This window comes from Podarcis cretensis (assembly GCF_951804945.1).
Source record: "Podarcis cretensis genome assembly, chromosome: 3".
Lineage (NCBI taxonomy): Eukaryota > Metazoa > Chordata > Lepidosauria > Squamata > Lacertidae > Podarcis > Podarcis cretensis.
In genome coordinates, this window is record NC_137172.1 from 75,139,466 (window position 1) to 75,160,381 (window position 20,916).

General features: G+C 40.9%; 2 protein-coding genes and 1 long non-coding RNA gene across 7 annotated transcripts in view; 2 read left to right on the forward strand and 1 right to left on the reverse strand.

The window, feature by feature from the left end:
- The window catches only part of RTN4IP1 (reticulon 4 interacting protein 1), a 106,850-nt gene extending 102,809 nt beyond the window's left edge, over positions 1-4,041 (forward strand). Inside the window, exon 11 of one of the 2 annotated variants that reach the window (XM_079971707.1) lies at positions 4,006-4,033. In XM_079971707.1, coding sequence (XP_079827833.1) covers positions 4,006-4,018 — 13 coding nt within the window. In that variant the 3' untranslated portion in view covers positions 4,019-4,033. Of the gene's footprint in view, positions 1-4,005 lie in introns of both variants that reach the window. The other variant, XM_079971709.1, reaches the window with a different exon arrangement.
- The window catches only part of CRYBG1 (crystallin beta-gamma domain containing 1), a 91,388-nt gene that overhangs the window by 37,215 nt on the left and 33,257 nt on the right, over positions 1-20,916 (reverse strand). For 3 of the 4 annotated variants that reach the window (XR_013837596.1, XR_013837597.1, XM_079971596.1), the window contains exon 3: positions 1,881-3,370. Coding sequence is in view for 2 of the 4 variants with exons in the window: in XM_079971596.1 (XP_079827722.1) it covers positions 1,881-3,370 (1,490 nt within the window). In the remaining 2 variants the exon portion in view is untranslated. Of the gene's footprint in view, positions 1-1,880; positions 3,371-12,983; positions 13,003-20,916 lie in introns of those variants that run through there. The other variant, XM_079971597.1, reaches the window with a different exon arrangement.
- LOC307213686 lies at positions 4,531-15,887 on the forward strand. The gene is made up of 3 exons (XR_013837638.1): positions 4,531-4,950; positions 11,615-11,688; positions 15,863-15,887. It is a non-coding gene; the product is annotated as an uncharacterized lncRNA (long non-coding RNA).

A 20,916-nucleotide genomic window follows, 5' to 3' on the forward strand; every position in this document is an offset into this window, starting at 1 on the left:
AATGATGTGTGCAAAAGACAAGTTTTTAAAAACCAAAATAGCAATCAAGCAGAAAAGCAGCCTGTAAGAGACGTGGCTGCAGTTTCATTCTAGCAAAAGTAAAAACCAAACCTCTTTTACTCGTAAAAAGCGACTGCCGACCAGTTGATTTCAAATGCTGTCTGGGCCTATGATTCCACAGCACAGATCCTTCTAAATGACTCAAGCAAGTACAGTGGTGCCTCGCAAGACGAAATTAATCCGTTCCGTGAGGCTCTTCGTATAGCGGTTTTTTCGTCTTGCGAAGCAAGCCCATTGACAGCTTAGCGGATTAGCGCTATTAGCGGTTTAGCGGCTTTTAGCGGATCAGCTGATAAGCGGCTTAGGGCTTAGGAAAAGGGGGGAAAGGGGGGGGGAACCCGCAGGAACTCGCAAGACATTTTCGTCTTGCGAAGCAAGCCCATAGGGAAATTCGTTTTGCGAAGCGCCTCCAAAACGGAAAACCCTTTCGTCTAGCAGGTTTTCCGTCTTGCGAGGCGTTCGTCTTGCGGGGCACCACTGTAAACCAAGAAAAAAATCACAGCCACTGAGCTAGAGACAAATTTGTTCCTGTTCTTGAAAAGGCACTGATTTATCAACTATAGCTTAGGAACTCTATAGCAATGCTCAACATAACAGCGAAACTCAGTCCAACCCTAGCTAAAAGACCTTCAATAGCAGTACGAGGACAGTCCAAAACTAGAAAACCTCTGCCAGACAAGATGGTTACAAAGGCCAGTAGCGTTACTCAGTATAAGGTCCAAACCGCATGCTACAGTTAAGTACTCTGTAACCTTCCCCCAACATTGCAGTTCCTCTCTTAGTCATCATCATCCACAGGAACACCCATAGACTCAAAAGACTGAAGGGCTGGGGGAGGATCCACTCCCCACCCCAACAGCTGTTTATTTCCTCTGGCAATCATCCTCAAGCTGCTTTCGCTTGGACCTTCCCCCCCAGTGCATTGGATGGAAGAAAAGGCAGCTTGAGGGAGGTAATTATGAGAAGGCAAATAGCAGCAGTCATGTGGCTCTTCCTCACTTGGTCTTCCTCTACTTCTGACGGTAGCCTCTAGTCTAGAGGTCATTTTCATTTTTTAATGAAACAAAAAACAACCACTGGGAGAAATTTATATGGAACCCTAAAGGTAAAGGTAAAGGTACCCCTGCCCGTACGGGCCAGTCTTGACAGACTCTGGGGTTGTGCGCCCATCTCACTTAAGAGGCCAGGGGCCAGCGCTGTCCGGAGACACTTCCGGGTCACGTGGCCAGCGTGACATCGCTGCTCTGGCCAGAGCCAGAGCCAGAGCCGCACACGGAAACGCCGTTTACCTTCCCGCTGGTAAGCGGTCCCTATTTATCTACTTGCACCCGGAGGTGCTTTCGAACTGCTAGGTTGGCAGGCGCTGGAACCCTAGGTAACATTTATTTGGCCCTTAGCCAGATACTTATTACAATAAGCACAATGGAAGTCTTCTCCAAAGAAAATATTATTGAGGACACATAGACAATGAATGCTATTTAATTTTTTAAAAAAATTATATTCCATAGCAAGACTTCTAATTTTTCCCAAGTAAGGAAAAGTTTAACAATGAGTGAGACAAAGGGTTGCAATACACAGCTTCATAATAGAAGCTAACAAGAAGAAAATATTCTACACCAACTTCAGTCACATAAATACTAAGTGGACTTTTGCAGTGGTATAACATATTGGAGTTCCTGTGAGGTAGTCAAAATATTATACTGACATGGAATCCATGCAATTAGGATACAGATTTAGCAATTATAATACATGTTTATCAAGGGATTTAATGAACATCTTATTGCAACAAGCAATGTAATTTAAAATATGAAACTACTTACAGACTAACTTTTGTTGTGACAGTTCTGGAAACATCAAAGCATGGATTTCTCTCTTTTGCACCATCCAAACCAGAGGTAGTTTGCTTTCCATTTGTAGTTCCCAACTCGCCATTTCTTTGCTTGTCAGTGCACAGCAAAGCACTGCCATCAGAATTGTTGACAATATCTGGTACCTTAGACTCTGTTCTTCTTTCAGAATGTGACACGGTGCTATTGTCTGTGATGCCTATAGAAGAAATTTTAGGAGTCTCTACAGTGCTTTCACCAGAAGACAGCTTCTCTGCTGAAGTACATTTTGATATTGGATTACTATCTGTTGCACCTTCAATCTGTCGTTTGGTGGATGAATCTTTCCCATGACTCTTCAAGCCTGTGGGTGAAAGAGGACTTGTGTCAGGTTGATTCTTTTTTAAGGATTTCCTCCTGTATGGGGATGAAGTAGGGGTCTGCTGCTTGTTTTTCTCTAACTCTGTCTTAGTTAGTCCCTTGTGATTACTTCCAGTCCTTGTGTCATGGTTAGTTGTGGGAGAATTCATCTGTTGAGAAGTCTTAGCTTTTCTTTCAGGGGTGGTTATTTTTTCTGAAACCAAATCTGAAGCAATACCATCAAAAACAGGTTCTTCTTTTGCAGTATTCTCAGTTACATTTCTGTCCCCATTTGGGATGTCACTGGAGGACTGAGATTTTCTTCTCTTTCCAGATCTCCTTACTGCAGATTTTTTATCCATTGTGTTACTACAGTCGTCTAATACAACAGTCACTGGTTCATTGGAATATGGTTGTTCAGCTCTACGAAGAAAAATATCCAATGTCAACACTCTAGAAGTGTGGGCACGTTCACTGGACTCCAAAATAGATGGCTCCTCTGATGGTGCATTTTCTGATTCTGAACATGAATGAACATCCACTAATTCCTTGTGGTTTAATATGTTATGTTCTAGGTCCTCACTGGATATATTAGTTAAACTTCTAAAGAAATCTGGAGTTGTAGTATTTTTTGTGTCAGTGACTAGATCATTCTCTGCTTCCAGTGTCTGAAGTGTAAGATTGCTATCAAATAATGTATTTTTTATTGTCTCAGTACTGCTGCGGCAATCAGATGACAATTCACTGTCAGAATTAATTCCTTTAGTGTTCCATTCTGAAACAATATCATTAAACAATCGTGTCAGATCCCTTTTGTTGAGATATTCTTCTGTGCCTTTAACAGTATTTCGTATCCTTTCCTGGTCCTGACTACAAACCTGGTCAATAAGAGATTCCTCACTTTTAGACAGATCTTTAAAGTCTTCAATATCTATCGATGCCAGTGGAGCAATACCCTTGTGAGGGGAATCCGAGCTTGCACTTTTAACACTTGGCCTTAAAGAAGCTTCTAATGTGTTTTTGGGATTTTTTCTTCTCCCTGTAGTAAAAAAATTTCCAAACTTTCCCAAAACTGGCTTCTTTTTGTTTTCTTCCTTATAAGACTCTGCAGAGGATGTTTTGGACTGAAAAAGAAGAACAAGAAAAGGAATAAAGTTAGACTAAATGTTTCTTTCAAGACATATAATTCATTACTAAACATTTATATGTTGAAAGAATTTTTTTAAAAAGCCTGAAATTGAATTGTTCACTGAACCATAGAATTTTCTATGAAAAGGGTATCTTTACATGTAACATAATCATTTTTTAGTTAAATATAACGATTCACATTAGCATAATTATGACGTTAAGACTTATAATGCAAACATTCGCAAACTTCCTCATATCTTTAGTCAAATGAATGAAGCATATAAATACTTACAGGAATTGCTTACATTTTATGTATGCACCTGCCTTAAGCAGGAATGTGTCTTTGATACTGCATTAAAGGTAAATCAGAGGGCACCTTTAGCAGTAAACTTCTACAGTAGTTTTGCTAAAATTTGTATGAAGGTTAAAAGTTGTATAAATCTTCCTTTTATCAGCCACAGTTTGTGTCACCTTAAAATCTGTGGCATGGATAAAAACAAGCTTATTTTTAGTATTCAAGACAAAAATAAAACAAATTCTAGATTGCAATGCATTTAGCCTGAACTATAAGCGTTGTTAGGAGATACGTTTAGTTTTCTTTTAAACAAAGGTATTTCCCCCATTCTTTCAGCGTACATCGATAATCCTGTGATATTTGGCAACAATCCAATGATCATGTTGCGAAAGGACGGAAGCGTTAAAACTCTACAGCCCAGCAAGACGCCATGCGACCAACTGCCTAGAGAGGACGAGGATCCATCTCCAGTTCTTTCCGCGCGCTCACCTAAAAAAAGCATCTGGATGCCACGAGGGCGGCGGGGCCCTGGGCTCGCAATTGAGGCCCCTGCCAAACAACGGCCGGCTTCAAGGGCTGCCGTGATTGAGCGAAAGCGGACTTCGGCCCCAGGTGCGCGGTTTCCAACCAGCTAGCTCTTGCTCCCTTCAGGTCTACGACTAGGGCATCCTCGCCGCCCAATGAGAGGCAGGAAGCGTTTGCCGTCCCCCCCCCCCCGACCCTTCGGCAAGACTGGGGAGATAAGGCTCCTCTCTGGCCCGCAGGGATTTCGCGGCAACTTCTCCCGCGCGCCAACGACGTCCATTTCCCGCCCTTCTCCGGCCCATTGAGAAACCGCGCTGGGTTTGCTTTGTACTCACTAGCTAATGACCGCTCGCTCGCGCTCCTCCTTCGGCAGCCTCAGTCCGGAGCTCGCCGGCCACCTGAGAGGAGCTTCCCGTTTAGTCGGCGCGGGGAGCTCTCGAGAGGAGAGCGCCAAAAGCCGGCTCCTGCGGAGGCGCCAACTGTCTGAATGCCAGAGCCTGCCTGCCTGCCTGCCACGCCCGGCCGCCCGAGCGAGCGGTGCCCGCCTCCGCCTACAGCGCCAACAGCAGCTGCTCTCTCCCTGGCACGGGCGCCTCAGGTAGGACGGCGGAGTTCCGGTCACCGCCCATGGGGTCCGCGCCGAGGAGAGCGCGACGTTGAAGACGGCGCACGGAAGGAGCAGCCACGTGGGACCTCGGCGCCCGGGGAAGGAAGGGCGTCAAAGAGAGAGGTTTCCCTCGTGCCTCCTCCATCCAGGTCAGGCCTACGGCGGGTAGAGGAATATGGGACGTGTATCAGAGCGCAAGTCTCAAAGGACGCGGCTTCCAGGCACGTCTGAGCCCCAGCATCTTTTGGGAGATAAAGAGAACCCCACACGCCCTCAGAAATCAACCTGAAGTGTAGTGGAAGACATTTGATCCCCTGGTCACTCAGCCCCGAAAAACCTGTTTCCAGCGCATCTCGTGTAATAAGAGAGTGCATGTCTCCTTTTAAAAATTAACCACTGGCAGCAGGAGGAAGGGCGCGCCATCATTTCATGAGGGCCTCTCCAGCCTAAGTAAAGGCAGAGGAAAGCGTAAAGGCGGAGAAGGCTGATTGCTCAGAGGTGCCAAGGAGACAGGCAGAATTTTCTAGAGGTGAAAAGGGAAGGGTGCCAACAAACACAGCAAATGCCCATGAAATGCAAAGATATTTCCACGCTGCTGATTGCCCTGCACAAGTCTGAGCAATATGAAGTGCTTTTCTGCCCAGCCTATTTCCATCTATTCAGGACAAAAAGCTGCCTCAAGCAAAACCGACAAACTTTGATGTGAAAAGCCAAGAGCTCTTGTTGGATTTAAAACAAACAAACAAAAAATCGCTGCCAACATGCCATGTCTGAAGTTGCCTTATTTATAAAGCACCAATTTCAAAAAAGTCTGGTATGAATGCAGTGTTCTGATTGAACAAACTTTTCCACTTCCAGTTACAGGTAGGTAGCAGTGTTGGTCTGCCATAGTCAAAACAAAATAAAAGAAAAAAAATTCCTTCCAGTAGCACCTTAAAGACCAACTAAGTTAGTTCTAGGTATGAGCTTTCGTGTGCATGCACACTTCTTCAGATACAGATATATAGAAGGGTCTGGTGACTTCTGTTTCAGTGTATCTGAAGAAGTGTGCATGCACACGAAAGCTCATACCTAGAACTAACTTAGTTGGTCTTTAAGGTGCTACTGGAAGGAATTTTTTTTCTTTTATTTTGTTTTTTCCACTTCCATTACCCTCACTCCGTCCCCAAAATTACTTACTTTATTGTTTCACTTATACACAGGGGGAGACAGAAGAGGCACTAGCAAATAAATTCTTTGTACATATTCATGAAATGTATACACCAGAAAGCTTTTAGCTTCATTTCTCTAAAATGCAAAATGAGCACTGCAAAACAAACTCAACAGCACAGGAAGGCAGTGTTCTTATATCTGCTGAATTGCTTTTGCTACAAAATACAATTTCTGCTGGCTTAATTGATCACAATGACAGTCAATGGTCATTGCTATTCAGTAGACTAAGATGTATAAATTCAGAAAGGTGGAGCCACTCCCACTAAATCAAAATAAGTGGGAAGCTCTACCAAGGGCACTTTTTTTCAAAAGTCTAGATTAAACAGCCTGCCTCTGACTGGTGAAAATAATTAGACAACCTCCACACAATCAGCTCAGAGAAAAGGAAGCCAAAACCCAACCTTGCCTTTGCAAGTAGTTGTAGGGCGGATTGTACCGTTACAGATGCTGGTTAACGGTGCCCTTTAAGTCTGTTTTCATATTACACTGCATGGGTTTAGACTCTAGATCAGAGCTTTCCAAACTTTTAACATTGGTGACACGCTTTTTAGACATATATCATTTCATGACCCAGTAATTCAGTTTTACTAGCATACTGGAAGTTAAACTAACCCCTTTCCAGCCCCAGGAGGAGCATTCGCATGACACACCTACAAACTGCAGCTGACACACTTAACATGTCATGACAGAGTTTGGAAAGCTCTGCTCTAGATTATGTTCCCCTTGGACTGTCCCTTCAGTAAATGAAAGCTGTGGCCATCCAGATAATGTTGGACTCAGTCTCCCATCAACACCAGCCAGCATGGCTAGCAGCCAGGAATGATGGAAGTTCTAGTATCAAGGGCCACAGGTTCACTACTCTTATTACCCAGTGGGATTTCCTAAGCACATCATTACTGACCAACAGTGCAAGACAAACTTCCAGTCATAGTTCACTTGACTCTGCTTCTTCTCTTCTCTTTCCTGTAACTTGCTATCTGCTATGGACTTTAAGCTTAAACAGAAATCTAAGTCTTTTGCAAGGAGGAGCTAAATTCTGTGACCTGTGTAGAGGCAGAGTAATTAGTTTGTTTATAATTCTACTGTTATAAGGAGAGGCAAGGAACTCCTTCCATTTCTCAGATTTCATTAGGCAAGTTCCATGTCCTTATTTCTGCAGCTTTAAAGACTATAAATTTGTTTTGAAAATTAAGGAGGAGATCCTTCTGAAGCTTTTACTCAGTACCAATTGGGGAACAAACATCGTTTATTAACTATGGATACCCATCAATGAATTCTGCCCCCAGCTCATCTCTTGACAGTGCTAATCGCCTTCACTTATGAATGACAAGTGAACTTGTGTCAACCAGAGCCAGTTAAAAGCCTTAAGGCCACAGCAAAATATGTCACTGAATATTTGCCATTGTTCCTGATATGTGATGAAATATAGCTTGGAGAGTCTGTCAGCTGCAGGGCAGGGCAGATTAATGTCATGAAAACAGACTCTTTAAAAACGACACAACCCAATCAAATTTAAACACTGATTTAAGTCGGTGACTGAAGTTAAAAATGCTTAGCTTTTTAGACAGATTGTGTTATGTCACTTTCACATTCCTCAGCTTTGTTTCTAACATAATAATGTATAAAAAACAGCTGTTAAAACATTAAGCAACAAAACTTTATGTGTTTCTGTTTTAGTCTGCACAGTGAAAGCAACAGTCCTAAAAGACTATGGGTGGTATTCTACTAAGTTTTAATCAGAATAGATCCACTGAAAAGTACATGACTAAGTTAGGTCCATTCATTTCAATAGATCTACTCTGAGTAGATCTATTCAGGGCAGGGGAAGAGCAGATGCCTCTGGCTAATATCAATCCTGACCTTTGTGTATTAATGTTTTATACATACACTATGTGCATCACACACTTCTAGTATGGGTATGAGAAATAAAGCTTTCTGTAAGTCCAGAGTCCTCTTCTGCAGAAAAGATTACCTGTTGTACATCTGCAAGATGTGCTGATCTGATCTTTATTTTTCTCTTTCCAGTCAGGCTCTGATGAGAGTGGGGGTGGATTTCGTGATGCTTTTGCATTGCATGTAATCAAATCATTTTAGCATTCCTGATATAGACAAAGGAATTACTCAAATGACTTTTGCCATGCAGTTTGTCCTTGCATAGCCTTTAAAAAAATAAGGAAGTGGGGAGTCAGACCAGAACCTTGGGGTGGCATGAGGAGGCCTCTACCAGAGTCACAGTTGTAATTGCCCATGCCTGCTATTCACTATGGGAGCTTTTCTCAGAAGGTAAATGGTGAAGTAAGGATTCTGATCCAAATCATAGCAGGGGCTAAGGGTTATCTTTATGAATCATTGTTCCAAATTTGGAAAATATCCAGATGAGTGATTCATTCAGAACCACAGGGCAACATGGTTATTTGCCTTCTGATAAGCCTAACTTTTACACAGTATCAGAAAGTAAATATTTCTAAACTAGGGGCTCCACCTTGCTTACTGTGCTCATCAATCTCACTGTGATTCTGCCCACATTAACTTACTAGAGAGCAGCCTTTCTAAACCTTGTACCCCCAGATGTTGTTGGGCTACAACTCCCATCATCCCTAGCTAGTGGGACCAGTGCTCAGGGATGATGGGAGCTATAGTCCAACAACATCTGGGGACCAAAGGTTGAGAAGGGCTGCCCTAAAGCTTCCCTTTCCCAACCCATGCAACGACTAAAGCTCACTTTGCCCCTTCCAAACCCCATTTCTGAAGCAATTTCTCTCTTCTATCCTTCAGCTCCTCTTTACGTCCATTTTCACCTGCACCCCATGTCTATGGCTCCTCCTCCTCTACTGCAACCCCACTTGCACAACCCCCATGGTAACCTGCATCTTTCTCCTCCCACACTCTGCAACTTCTAAACACCCTTTTCACCTACTGTCCAATTATGCAGCCACCATCTAAGCCTATACTTTAAACCCTTTCATGCCCCTGCTTTAATCTTCAACCTCATTCCCATGCCTCCTATTATTTTTTGCAACTCCATTTGCACCCTAATTATGATTGTCACTCCTTTTTCCTACCTCCTCCTTCCTCTTCTTTCAACTCTCTTGCACTCAGACCACCCCACAATTCCATGCCACAGTGCCTCTCCTATTCTGCAATCCCCTTTGCACATGAGCCCTATGTTGATAGTGTTGGTGTATCATTCAAATGATACAGTAAGAGCTTGTACTCACAACAATAGCAGATGTTTGAGTAAAGTGGAGTGGCACTGAGGTTTAAAAAAAAGTGGTTTTAAACAATGACAGAGATTTGAGTAAAGCAAGGATGGAGTGACAGAGTTGTTGTTTTTGTAAGACAAAGAAACCAGTTTTAATCAGGAGAAATGGTAGAAATGGGTACAACACAGAAGCTAACACAACAGAGCTATTCCCAAATCCCTTCTCACTCTATTCAAACCTTGTTTTAAACTGCCAGTTCCACCCCACTCAGTTTCTCCCCTGCTCACTCTACTCAAACCTCTGCCATTGTTTAAAATCACCAATTTTTCCTTCAGTCTTACTTCATTCCTGCTTTATTCAAATCTCTGCTGTTGCTTAAAGCCGCCATTTTTCTTTCAGTATTTTGACGCAAATATGCATTGTTTCCTTGTGCACGTTTGTGCCGCTTCAACCACACATGAGCACTTTCTATTTTATGCCTCCAAAATCTATTTTGATGTTTACAGGCTAGTAGACAGAGCTTGATTGACTGATTATTTAATTTCTATACTACTTAATATATTTTAAATATCTCTAACAGTGTGCAAAAAAAGAAGCAACAACACACAACATAAACGATATATTACAAAAATGCACAGTTATATATAAAAACATTACGTTAATGCAAAGTTACTAATACATATATAATAATATCAATTTGTTTTCCTTCTGACACTGCTCCCTCTCAACTCCCAGGTTCTCATCTGGGGTCCAAACAAATTCTCAGCTCACACACAAAATTCTCAGAATGAGAAGAGTTCCAGGAAACAGTGGGCATCACCCTAGTCTCTCATTCTAGACTTGCTTTTTATGGGCAGGTCCAGGGTGGATGCTACTTCCTCAGGCTGCCCAGAGCTGAGTCCCATTCAGCTTCACTCTCCATACCCAGTTCCAGATGCAGCAGGTTTGTAAAGTTTCCTAGGGTGTCCAAAGGATGGGGAAAGAGGCCTCCCTCCACGCACAGTTCTTTCTCTGTTCTCACCTCTTATAATTTTCTTGGGCTCCACTTCAGTTGGGTTTTTCTACAATCTCCCTCATTGTTTGTGCAATACAATGTGTTTTTCTCCCCTCAATTAGTGCTTCCTCACCCACCATAAGTTCTGGAAACCAGGGGTCCCTTGTGGGCACGAGTATGGGTATACATTGGTTTTTTTGTTTGTTTTTTAAAGGTGCCAGTACAGAGCTAAGCAGAATGTTTCCAATATTTCAGATTTGCTCAAAAAGCAGTCAAAAATGTGTGTATATTGCTGCAAGCAGGGCAATTTTTTAATACAGCTATTTTATGCAATAGCCTTTCTCTGCAAAAAGAATGGTTTAAAAATAAAATCCAGAATTACCACAAACCTGCCTTCAACAACAACTGGTGGGCAGGCAACATTCTTTCCTTTGGGCTGATGGAAACAAAATTAAAGTAGGGGGTGTGGCAATAGATGGCACCCAGTTAAACCTCACCATGCGTGGAAAAAAGAAAGAAAAGACCCATATGGTTCAGTAACGTGCAACTTTATGTTGGATTTTCTTCCCTTATCATATTACTGTATCTGCTGATTGGCAAAATCAAATCTAGTTGAGGAAAAGCCACCTCACCAAAAAGCAAGAGAGATAAATCTCCTTTAAACTTTGATGTGCACAAGTCCTTTACAACTGCTCCAATAGAGAAGTGAATGGCTTTGTGACTGACACAAGTGCTGGACAATCAGTGCTGCACACACAGATGCAGTTGCTTCATTGATGACACAAGGACCAGCCAATCAGTACTGTGAACACTCAGCTTCTCCTCTAAACCAGAAAAACAGGATCTTCCTTAGCTAAATACAGGTGAAATGACAGTATGTGTTTCTGAAATGCATTGAGTTCACTTCCAAAGCAGGTTCAGTGCTCAAGCTGCCTCTGCATACCTTGACTGGCAGATCTTAGGGTTCTAATGAAAAATGAAATAGCTCTAACAAGTCTAAGGTCCGCTCATCCCAGTTATACAGAGATTAAGAATAATGAGGAACTGTATTAAAAATGCAGAAAAGGCATTAACTTGGTTTCCAGAGCACAACTGTTGCCCACAGTTCTAGAAACTGCTTTATGGAATCATCTGTTGCAAAGAAGCTTACCAGTCATTATCACTTTTTTTGACGTAGGGAGTGTCACAGTCTTCTTCACTGTGTGCAATAATTCATTATCAGCTATATGCTCAGGCTTGAAAATTGCTACTTACCTAGTTACTTGTGATGAATAATAATAGCCTCCTAAGAGTAAGGCAGCAAATAATTACATAAGTGGGTTATTGTGTTTTCTTTTAGGATATAAATGGGAGGCAAGCTAATTTTTGTGTGTGAACTAGTACATTTTTGTACTTGTTTTCAAGGATACACTGAAGACAGAACATAAACAAGGCAACCAGAGTACCTGAAGAACCTGAGCGCTCAGCAGATTATTTGAGTATGCTTCTATATGTTTCTTGGTCAGAAAGGGAGGATAGAGGGGATCAATATTTGAGGTCAACAGAATTCTCTCTTCCCTGGTGTGTGTATGTGTTGGTGAGGCAAAAGAGATAAAATAGGATCCTCAACAGGCTCTGTTTTGCTTTTGGGGGATCCTTTTGTCTGCACTACAACAAATATGTTGGATTGGGTCAAGGTCATATTTTTGCTTGTATTTGCATTGTAAACATGTCAACACAAGTATATTCTAATGAAGAGAAGCATAAATAAGTTTGATTTTTCTTCCATAACATAGCCAACAGAGAGAGAGAGAGAGAGAGAGAGAGAGAGAGAGAAAGAAAGAGAGATGAAGTGAAATAACTTAATAGAGCACGATGAATGACAGAATGACAAGAGAAAAATCGCAAAAACAAAAATGATTGGTTTTTGTTAAAAAAAACCACCCAACTATGTTCCATAATGCACCACAGTATTCAAACTTTTTAAACAGCTACACTGATCTAGTTTTTGTTTGCAGACTCACCTAGACATCTCTCAGATTTTTCTTATAAAACACTTTCCCACAAAATCTTAGCTAAGAAAGTAAAATCTTATTTCTTATGCTTCTTTAACAATATGGCTGTGTTTTGATTTTGCTTTAAACATGTACCTTGGTGTTAAGACTGGCTTTAGCAAGGAATCAGGAGGGACAACACTGAGCTGCAGAATGAAATTAGATGAGAATCCCAGTACTATTTGTTATTTTCTTCAGAAATCATAGCTTAACCACCATAAAACTACCATATTCCTATATTTTGCCACAGTTCAAAGCTACAGTTCTCAGAGAATTTATCAGAAAATTTAGGCACATTGTTTCATCAATAAAAAATATATTCTAAATGACTAACCCTTCCTCTATCAGAAGAAAGACAAATTTTGCTCTATGTGGCTTACTTCCAAGATGAAGCCCAAGTTTATTTGTTGAGCCATCCAGACAATGTAAAGAGGAAGTTATGAATGAAAGTGAAATGAAATTCTTCATGTTTATTCAAGTGATTAGAAAACGCTACAGAACACAGTACAGTAAGCAAGGTTGGGAAGACATGCCTGATCTCAGCTTCTATACACACAACAGCAAAACATGTTCCCAAAGCAAATTCTTCATTCTACTTCTGTTGTAATTTTATAAAACAGAACCAATTACAATTCCCCCCGCCCCAAATGTCACACAGGATAGGCTTTATGGCTAAACTCCAAAAAAGATAATATCAAGTCAAGAAACAATATAGACATTAAAAGTATTAGTTGCCTTACCATTGTGATGTTAGTTCAGATTTGCTTTTTTCAGAACAGCAAGCAGAGAAGGATTTGAAAGTTGCAGTCATGTGTGCATTAATGCAATACATCTATTAACCCTGATCCTCCCACCGCTGAGCTGCCTTTTTGATTTCCTGCCAAGAGAATCTCATAAAGAAAACACTGCCCAAGCTGACTGATATGTTCCATTCAGTACACAGATGCAGTTAACATCCACTTAAGAACATGAGTCACAGATTGAGACACCTCTGAAAAATAATGGTTAAGGAAACAGGTATTTTTCTAAAAAGCACCTCCCCAAAAGATAGAAACTTATTACAAAGAATTAGAGAGGAAGACTTCAATAGATACCTTAAGTCCTTAATTATCACAGCAGGTATTGCAAGCACTTTTAAAATATGTAAACAAATATTTCACATAAATTAGTTCTCATTAGCATTCCAGGTGTACAATTAAAAGTAGGGTTGATGGACAGGGAGGCGCAAGTAGCCACATTTCCTACTGCCTTGTTTCAGTAGAATGTTTGTATACTGATACAAGCTATTTAGCTGCTTCACAATCTATACATAAAATACATTTGAAACCACAGCAAGTCTGCTCACCTCTCTTGGTGCAGCAGAATTGCTGGACAGAAGAAACTTCACTGGGGCCCCGACGGTGGAATTCAAACAGCAGTGCCCTCCTGATAGGTGGAGGGGGCATAAGCCCCCGCTGCCTATCAGGAGCTGGATCTTAGCCTGCACCCAGCTTTGGCGAATGGGGATGCAGGCTGGGAGGTGGGCTGTGCCAGGGGGCGGAGCAAATGGAGCATACAGTGGGCTTCCCTCGGATCCGCCCCTTGCCCATTTAAGCAGCCCACACCTGGGGCACAGCCTGTTTGTTCCTGCGCTGGATATTTATATATGATACAAGTTATTTAGCTGCTTCGTAATATATACATAAAATACATTTGAAACCACAGCAAGATATAGTTAATTGAAAAGAGAGTGCAGAAGACAATTTTTCTCCCAATCACACTACACTCTCATAGGTACAAACAATATTTTAAAACTATACTGTGAGAATATTGATATTAACACAATGCTGTGTTGAAGTATTGCACACATTTTATCTGCATAGTCCACTAAAGAGAATGGCTGCATCGACCATACAGATGGTTTGTGTATAAAGAAGGCATGAAATCACAGCAGTTGTAACATCAGAAAAACTGAAAGAAAACCTTTTTTGCTGAACAATCTTGACTAAAATCCCCTGTTTTCAAGACAGATTTTTTTTAGTAAAATGCCTCACCCTATTCTGGATTCAAATCAAGATATATGTTCTTGGAAAAGCAGTCAATGTTGCCGACTGCTCTTTCTGCATTCCTATACGTTTTGCAATTTTGCATTATCTTGGTACAATCTCTTCTCATAATTAAAAAAGGCGGCTGTGGTTGTAATTCAGAATTGGGATTGAACAATGTAATAGTTCTGTTACTGAGTTTTAAAAACCACTTTGCAGCCTATTAAAAATTATAAAACATATGAAGCTGTCAACCTAGCTCATGCAAGCCAAACTGTATTCCCCTATTAAAAACCCTGAATGGTCTAAATGTTAATAAGATGAAAACAATTGGCACAATGTTTCCAAAAATTATTATAGTATATATATGACAAGTACAGTAAGAGGGCCTAATTTAACACAGACATGGTGAAAATAATCAAGTCTAATGATTAACTACTGTTCCTTACCATAAAAACATACTGTCTGCTTGTTTTCTTTCCCCTTCAAATGCATCCAAAATTTGTGTAGTTTGTCTTTCCCTATTTTTGTGAAAATCCATTGGATTTGCATTAAATGGTTAGGTTTTCAAAGTCCTAATTGTTTTAAATAGAAAGGTCACATCTTGCTGGTCATGCTCAGTACTTGGTTTGTATTGCCCTTGAGCAATACAAGATGAGTAAGTGCAAGTACATTAGCTCTTCTCTTAACTGAAGGGTTTTTGACCCCTGAATTGTCCACTGTCATTGACAGAAGTTCTCCAAGGTATTAGGGAAGAGGTCTTTCCAGACTTCAACCATTACTATTTTATACCAAGTTGAGCTGAACATTGTAAATCAATTCTCTCCAAAATGAAACCTAAGATCCCTAGGACAACACTAGGGCCTTATAAAGAAATATGGTGGCAATCTGAATTAACTCGGCACACTGCTTATTAAGAGAGCTTTTTCTGGAGTCTAATTTAACAAGACTGCAATGATATATTTATTGATGATGAAATTAAAATTTCACTTATCTAAATATTCTTTATTTTAGAAGTCGCAGCTCCAAAGTAATGAAAAATACTTTCAGAAATTTTAATGTAAAACTAAATGCTTTTCACAGAATAATTGACACAAAAAGCTGACTAATCTTAAAAGTATGTTTTTGTGGTACATTATATTCTGTTGTTATTTTTTAATGCCTATACTGAAATGGCAAACATTCCTGGAGTTTAGAATAAGTGAACAATAAAATTATTAATGCTCAAGCATTGTTAGTATTTAAAATCTTATCTCAGTTTCTGGGTAAAAATACTCCACTGGTCACATGGTTAAACTTACCCTGAAAGCAGAGTTTTATCCACCTCTTTAGTCCCCCATCTTCTACTTTTGAGTACAGTATAGCTGGGACCCTGACATTCACAGAAACAGAAGTGGAGACTATTTTTGCATTGCCCCACCCCACTACAGTCCTGTCACCCTCAAAAATTGCTCTGGGTGTTCAGGAAACCCTCCAGTACAGCATGGGGGTGATGTGGCAATTTAAATCATGATTTAAATCAATTTTATTTAAATCAAATCTACCCTGTCAACAAGGGAATGATATTAATTGGTTTTGCTTGTCTCCTTTCACAGTGAAGCAAAACAAAAAACAAAAAACCCCACACACAGAATCCAGACTTCCAGGTCTTGATGCAAAGCCATTGTTTTCCTCATTTTAGAAGAAGAAGAAGAAGAGTTTGGATTTGATATCCCGCTTTATCACTACCCGAAGGAGTCTCAAAGCGGCTAACATTCTCCTTTCCCTTCCTCCCCCACAACAAACACTCTGTGAGGTGAGAGGGGCTGAGAGACTTCAGAGAAGTGTGACTAGCCCAAGGTCACCCAGCAGCTGCATGTGGAGGAGCGGGGAAGCGAACCCAGTTCACCAGATTACAAGTCTACCACTCTTAACCACTACACCATACTGGCTCTGTAAAGCATCCTGTGTTTTTCAAAGCATGCATCTGTAATGCTGGATGGTGTGAGTAGTTAAGATTGTAGAAGAGTGAGGAAAGAAGTGCCAGTTTAAAATAAAAATTAGTCAGTTGGAGGCTGCCCCCTTAACAGTGAGGATTGTAACAGTGAGGATTGTGTTAAGGATAAGAATGAGCCACCTACTTTTTATCAGTTACATATATTGTGAAAAGTTATTTTCCCTAAGAATTCTATTTATAACTTACTATAAGCATAACATTTCCAAAGAGGCCCCAACATCAGCTGGTTGCCTCCCTTTCCCATAACATGTTTTCAGTGCAATCATCAAAATGCACCAACAGGTCTTACAACATTCAGAACACTTGCAATATCACAATAAAAAGGAGCTTATTGCTAAAGAAGTCGGGGAGCAATTTTTCACAAAGTCAAAGGGTCTCAAATATCTTGCACTTGACTGCTAAATATAGAAGCCATTAACACAATTCATTAAAATTAAGCTCATCAGCAAAATGAGATCCAATGATAGCATGCACATAAAGCAGCTCTGGAAACTATTTCCAGAGAAGTAGTTGTGTTAATCCATAGTAGCAAAAACGACAAAGAGTACTGGGTAACCTCCTTAAAGACTAAGTGCTCATCCACACTTTTGCTTAACCCATATTTTAACTGTATTGTATCTGAGAGCTTTTCTTATCAGGGCCGTCTTTAGCATATCCATCGCCGGGGTGCAAAGATCCACACAGCGCCCTCAAATTTTGACACAACTAATCTCATGACTAACCACTTCCTGTGTTCTTGCCCGGGGAAAGGCAAGCACCAGGAGACCTCTGTGCATGCCCTGGGCGAAAACTGTGTTGCGTGCGGGATGGAGCCATGGAAAAGCCATGTGGAGTGCAGCTCTGCGCACCAAGCTCCGCAGCCTGGACCAGCCCAGCCTGGGGCCGCGTGGCGGGGCTCCTTACGTTTCTCCTTCCTCTCTGGCTGTCCGTTCGGAGCAGCAGGTTGAGGCTGGTCATGCTGGGGGCGGCGCGGGGTTTTCTCCTCCAGTGTGCACATGGATAGCGGTGGCAGCGCCCCAGTACCTGATTGGCTGTGCCAGGTGGGCAGGGCATTGCAAACGTGGAGTGAGGCAAATCACCGGCAGAACCCGCGGCTGAGCAGCCCATGGAAGGGGCCGGGGGAGGGAGTGGCCCTGTACCGCCTTCTCCGCAAATTCGGAGTGACGCCGGAGTCCAGCCACACAGCCACCAGGGCGCAATCCGCGGCAGCCTGGCGCCCCCCAGAATAAGGTGCCCAGGTGCCCCGCACCCCTTGCACCCCCGGGTAAAGACACCCTGTTTCTTATAGTTTCTCAGCTGTGCCTTGCAAAAATCTGGTCTTGTCTGCTGAATCAGATCTTATCAGATATTTTTCTTAACTGAGCTTCAATTCAGAGGGGAAGATCACATTTTCACAAAGCACAGAAAGCTACAGATACCTGAGCAGGTCAGGTGGCATAAAAATAGTGTAAGCAGTCCTCCCCAAGCAACATTTTTGAAATAAAAATAAACATACCCAGTAGCTAAAATGTAGATATTTTCAAATTATTCTTTCTCCTGCTCTCTACCACTTCCATATCCACAAGAGGCCCCTTTCAGACTGAAAAGCTGACAGTGATATTTGTGAAAACACCGTAAATTTAACTTTGGATTTTTATCACTTCATTCCCAAGCATGGATTCAGACTGAAAAGCTGACAGTGATATTTGTGAAAACACCGTAAATTTAACTTTGGATTTTTATCACTTCATTCCCAAGCATGGATTGAAAAAATATTATCTCCCCATACCTCCTATAGAAGGTCCTAAAGTGGAAATAAAGTTTCAAGAAAAAGTTTCACCGCCACAGTGACTAGTGAGGAAGTGGACACACACTTGTTTTTAGCTCTAATTAAAGAGGCAGTCCAGTTTTGCAAAACAGTAATTTTGTTACCAAGTAAATAAAACAAAAGGCATGACAGTGTTGTAACTATAACAATTCTTCACTGTATATATTTGGCATCCCCCCCTCCCAACCAGGCCAAAAATACTTTGGTTTTTTAATGCTACTGGGAGGAATTAATAGAGATGTTCAACAACACTGACAGAATGTTGGCAAACTGGTTAACATTTTGATGAATTTAAACAAGATAATAGGGGATTTTTGTAGATTGCACAATGCTCTGATTAGTGCTTTCCTCAAATCAGCCCCCTTTGGTAGCGGTGAAAAAAATAGCTTTTGTAAAGGAGAGCATTAAAGTAGGCCTGAGGCCATTATTATAGGCATGGCCAGTGTATATTTCCTACAGTAAATGACAATTGAGGCTGTTTTGGGATAGGTATAAGCAGTCCTTCAGTATATGTTCCCAAGATATGTTATAGTAAATTAAAAAAAACCCCAAAACTATATAGTATAGAATAAAAAAATGGCATAAAGCAAAGGAACAATACCAAATAACAATAAAACTAGGCTGAATCATAAAAATTTGAATTTTTTTTCTACACTGAAGTGGTACATAAATTTTATGAAATAAAAACAAAAAAAGTAAAATTGAAACAGAAATTAAACAACTATTCAGTGTGCTGAAATGGCTGGGCGAATTAAAAGCAAAGTCGTTCCCAGATCCATCAAGACATCAGACTAGATGCCAGGTAAGCACACCTAGAGAGGCAAACCCCAATCAAGAAAGAGACACTCTACAGTTACCACACTCCTAATCTCAGATGTGTTGGTCAGCCAACCAATGACAAAGCAGGCGGATGACATGGTGGGCAATGCTAGCACAAGGGCATCATGTAGGCATTCCAGATATTGGACAGAAGGTGTGGTGTTGGGAAGGGAAGTAGCAAGAATCCTGGTTGGTTTGATCATTTGTTTGGCTTCTTAACCAAACCATGGCTAACACAAACAATGAATTAGAGCAGGCATGGCCAAACTTGGCCCGCCAGCTGTTTTGGGACTACAACTCCCATCACCTCTAGCTAACAGGACCAGTGGTCAGGGATGATGGGAACTGTAGTCCCAAAACAGCTGGAGGGCCAAGTTTGGCCATGCCTGGCTTAGAGTAAACTGCTCGGAGGTTCTATTTACAATCAAGCAGTAAATACATACACACACACACACACACACATACATACATACATACATATATATATAAATGCTGTAGCGTTACAGGTGAGCCCATCCTATGTCTGCATGCTTAGTGGACAAATATAAAAGCTCCCATTGCATCGAAATGCCCTTCATGTATATTTTGTATTATACAGTGGAACCTTTACTTACATTCACCTCCAGTTACGTATCCTTCGGGATATGTGCGCGGCAAACCTGGAAGTATTTTTCCGGGTTTCACCGCATGTGCAGAAGTGCTAAACTGTGCCATGCGCAGAAGCGCCACCTCCGGATACGCACACCTTGGGATCCAACTGGAGCTCCAGAACGTCCCGTGCACAACTGGAGGTACCACTGTATTTTTGTAATACTTTGGGCATACTCAGGGTTTTTTTCAGCCAGAACTCACTGGAACTCAGTTCCAGCACCTCTCAGGAGCCATTGTCATTATAAGAGAACAAGGGAGGCATTTGTGGTGAGTTCTGGCACCTTTTTCTAGAAAAATAGCACTGGGCATACTGAGTCTTGTTCTTTCAGAGTATCCTCTGGTACACTATGCTCAGTTACAAAGATTTCTTCCAATTTCAGCTATATAACAGTGGAAAGTTTCTACTGCTTACAGGTGTTTTAATGGTACAGAAAGGTAAAGTGCAGAGACAGTCTATGTTCATCTAATTAGAAAATAATTAAATTGCCATATAAAATGTTGGATTTTTTGTATTATATCATCCTGCTTTGTAGCTTCTGCAATACTTACACACATTTTAAAAATACATTTTAAGTAATATTAATGTCAAATTAATCAATGCCACTTTTTGGGTAGATTATCAGTTTAATCTTAGTAGCTCTCAATGAATTCAGAGGGACATATTCCTAGGTGTGTACAGGATTGCAGCCTAAATGGGTAGTTTGATTAATCAATTAACACTGCAGTGGTAAATAAAGTGTATTTTAAAGCAAGCTGTCACTTTAATTGTTATTCAACACAAAGCTATAAAGAAAACAGACCATTATGGAAACTGATCCCACATATAAATTACTGTGACTAAGTAAACAGAAAATAAAGGATGTCTGCATCAAGAACATCTGCAGTCCTAGGTTGAATTCTCAACAAAAAGGGGAGCATCTTACTAAATAAGGTGCAGCAATCGTTTTAAAAAAAGAGAAATCTAGTCTACCACCATAAATTTAACTGATCTCAGAAGCAATGGCAAATGGAGACCAGTGGATTTACTTTATATAATAGTATCAAAGTGATGAGGAAGCTAGAGACTGTTTCATTTGAAAAATATTTATGATAATACAAAATTTCCCAAACTTCCTCTGTCCCCCACAGACTTGATTAAAACTGCTGAGGGGATCCTGGTAATAATTATAATAATTGGTAATAATAATATTTTAAGCAACTGTAATGAACTGTGCTAGATGTTGCATGATTATAAATGATTTTTAGTGGTTCTTTTATTTCTTATATATTGTATTATGATTGGAAATCCATAGAAGTCAAATTGTAAGTGTTCTTCACAGACGTGCTGTGGAGCACTTGAATGAAGCCCAATCACAGTTTGGGAACCCCTGAGACAA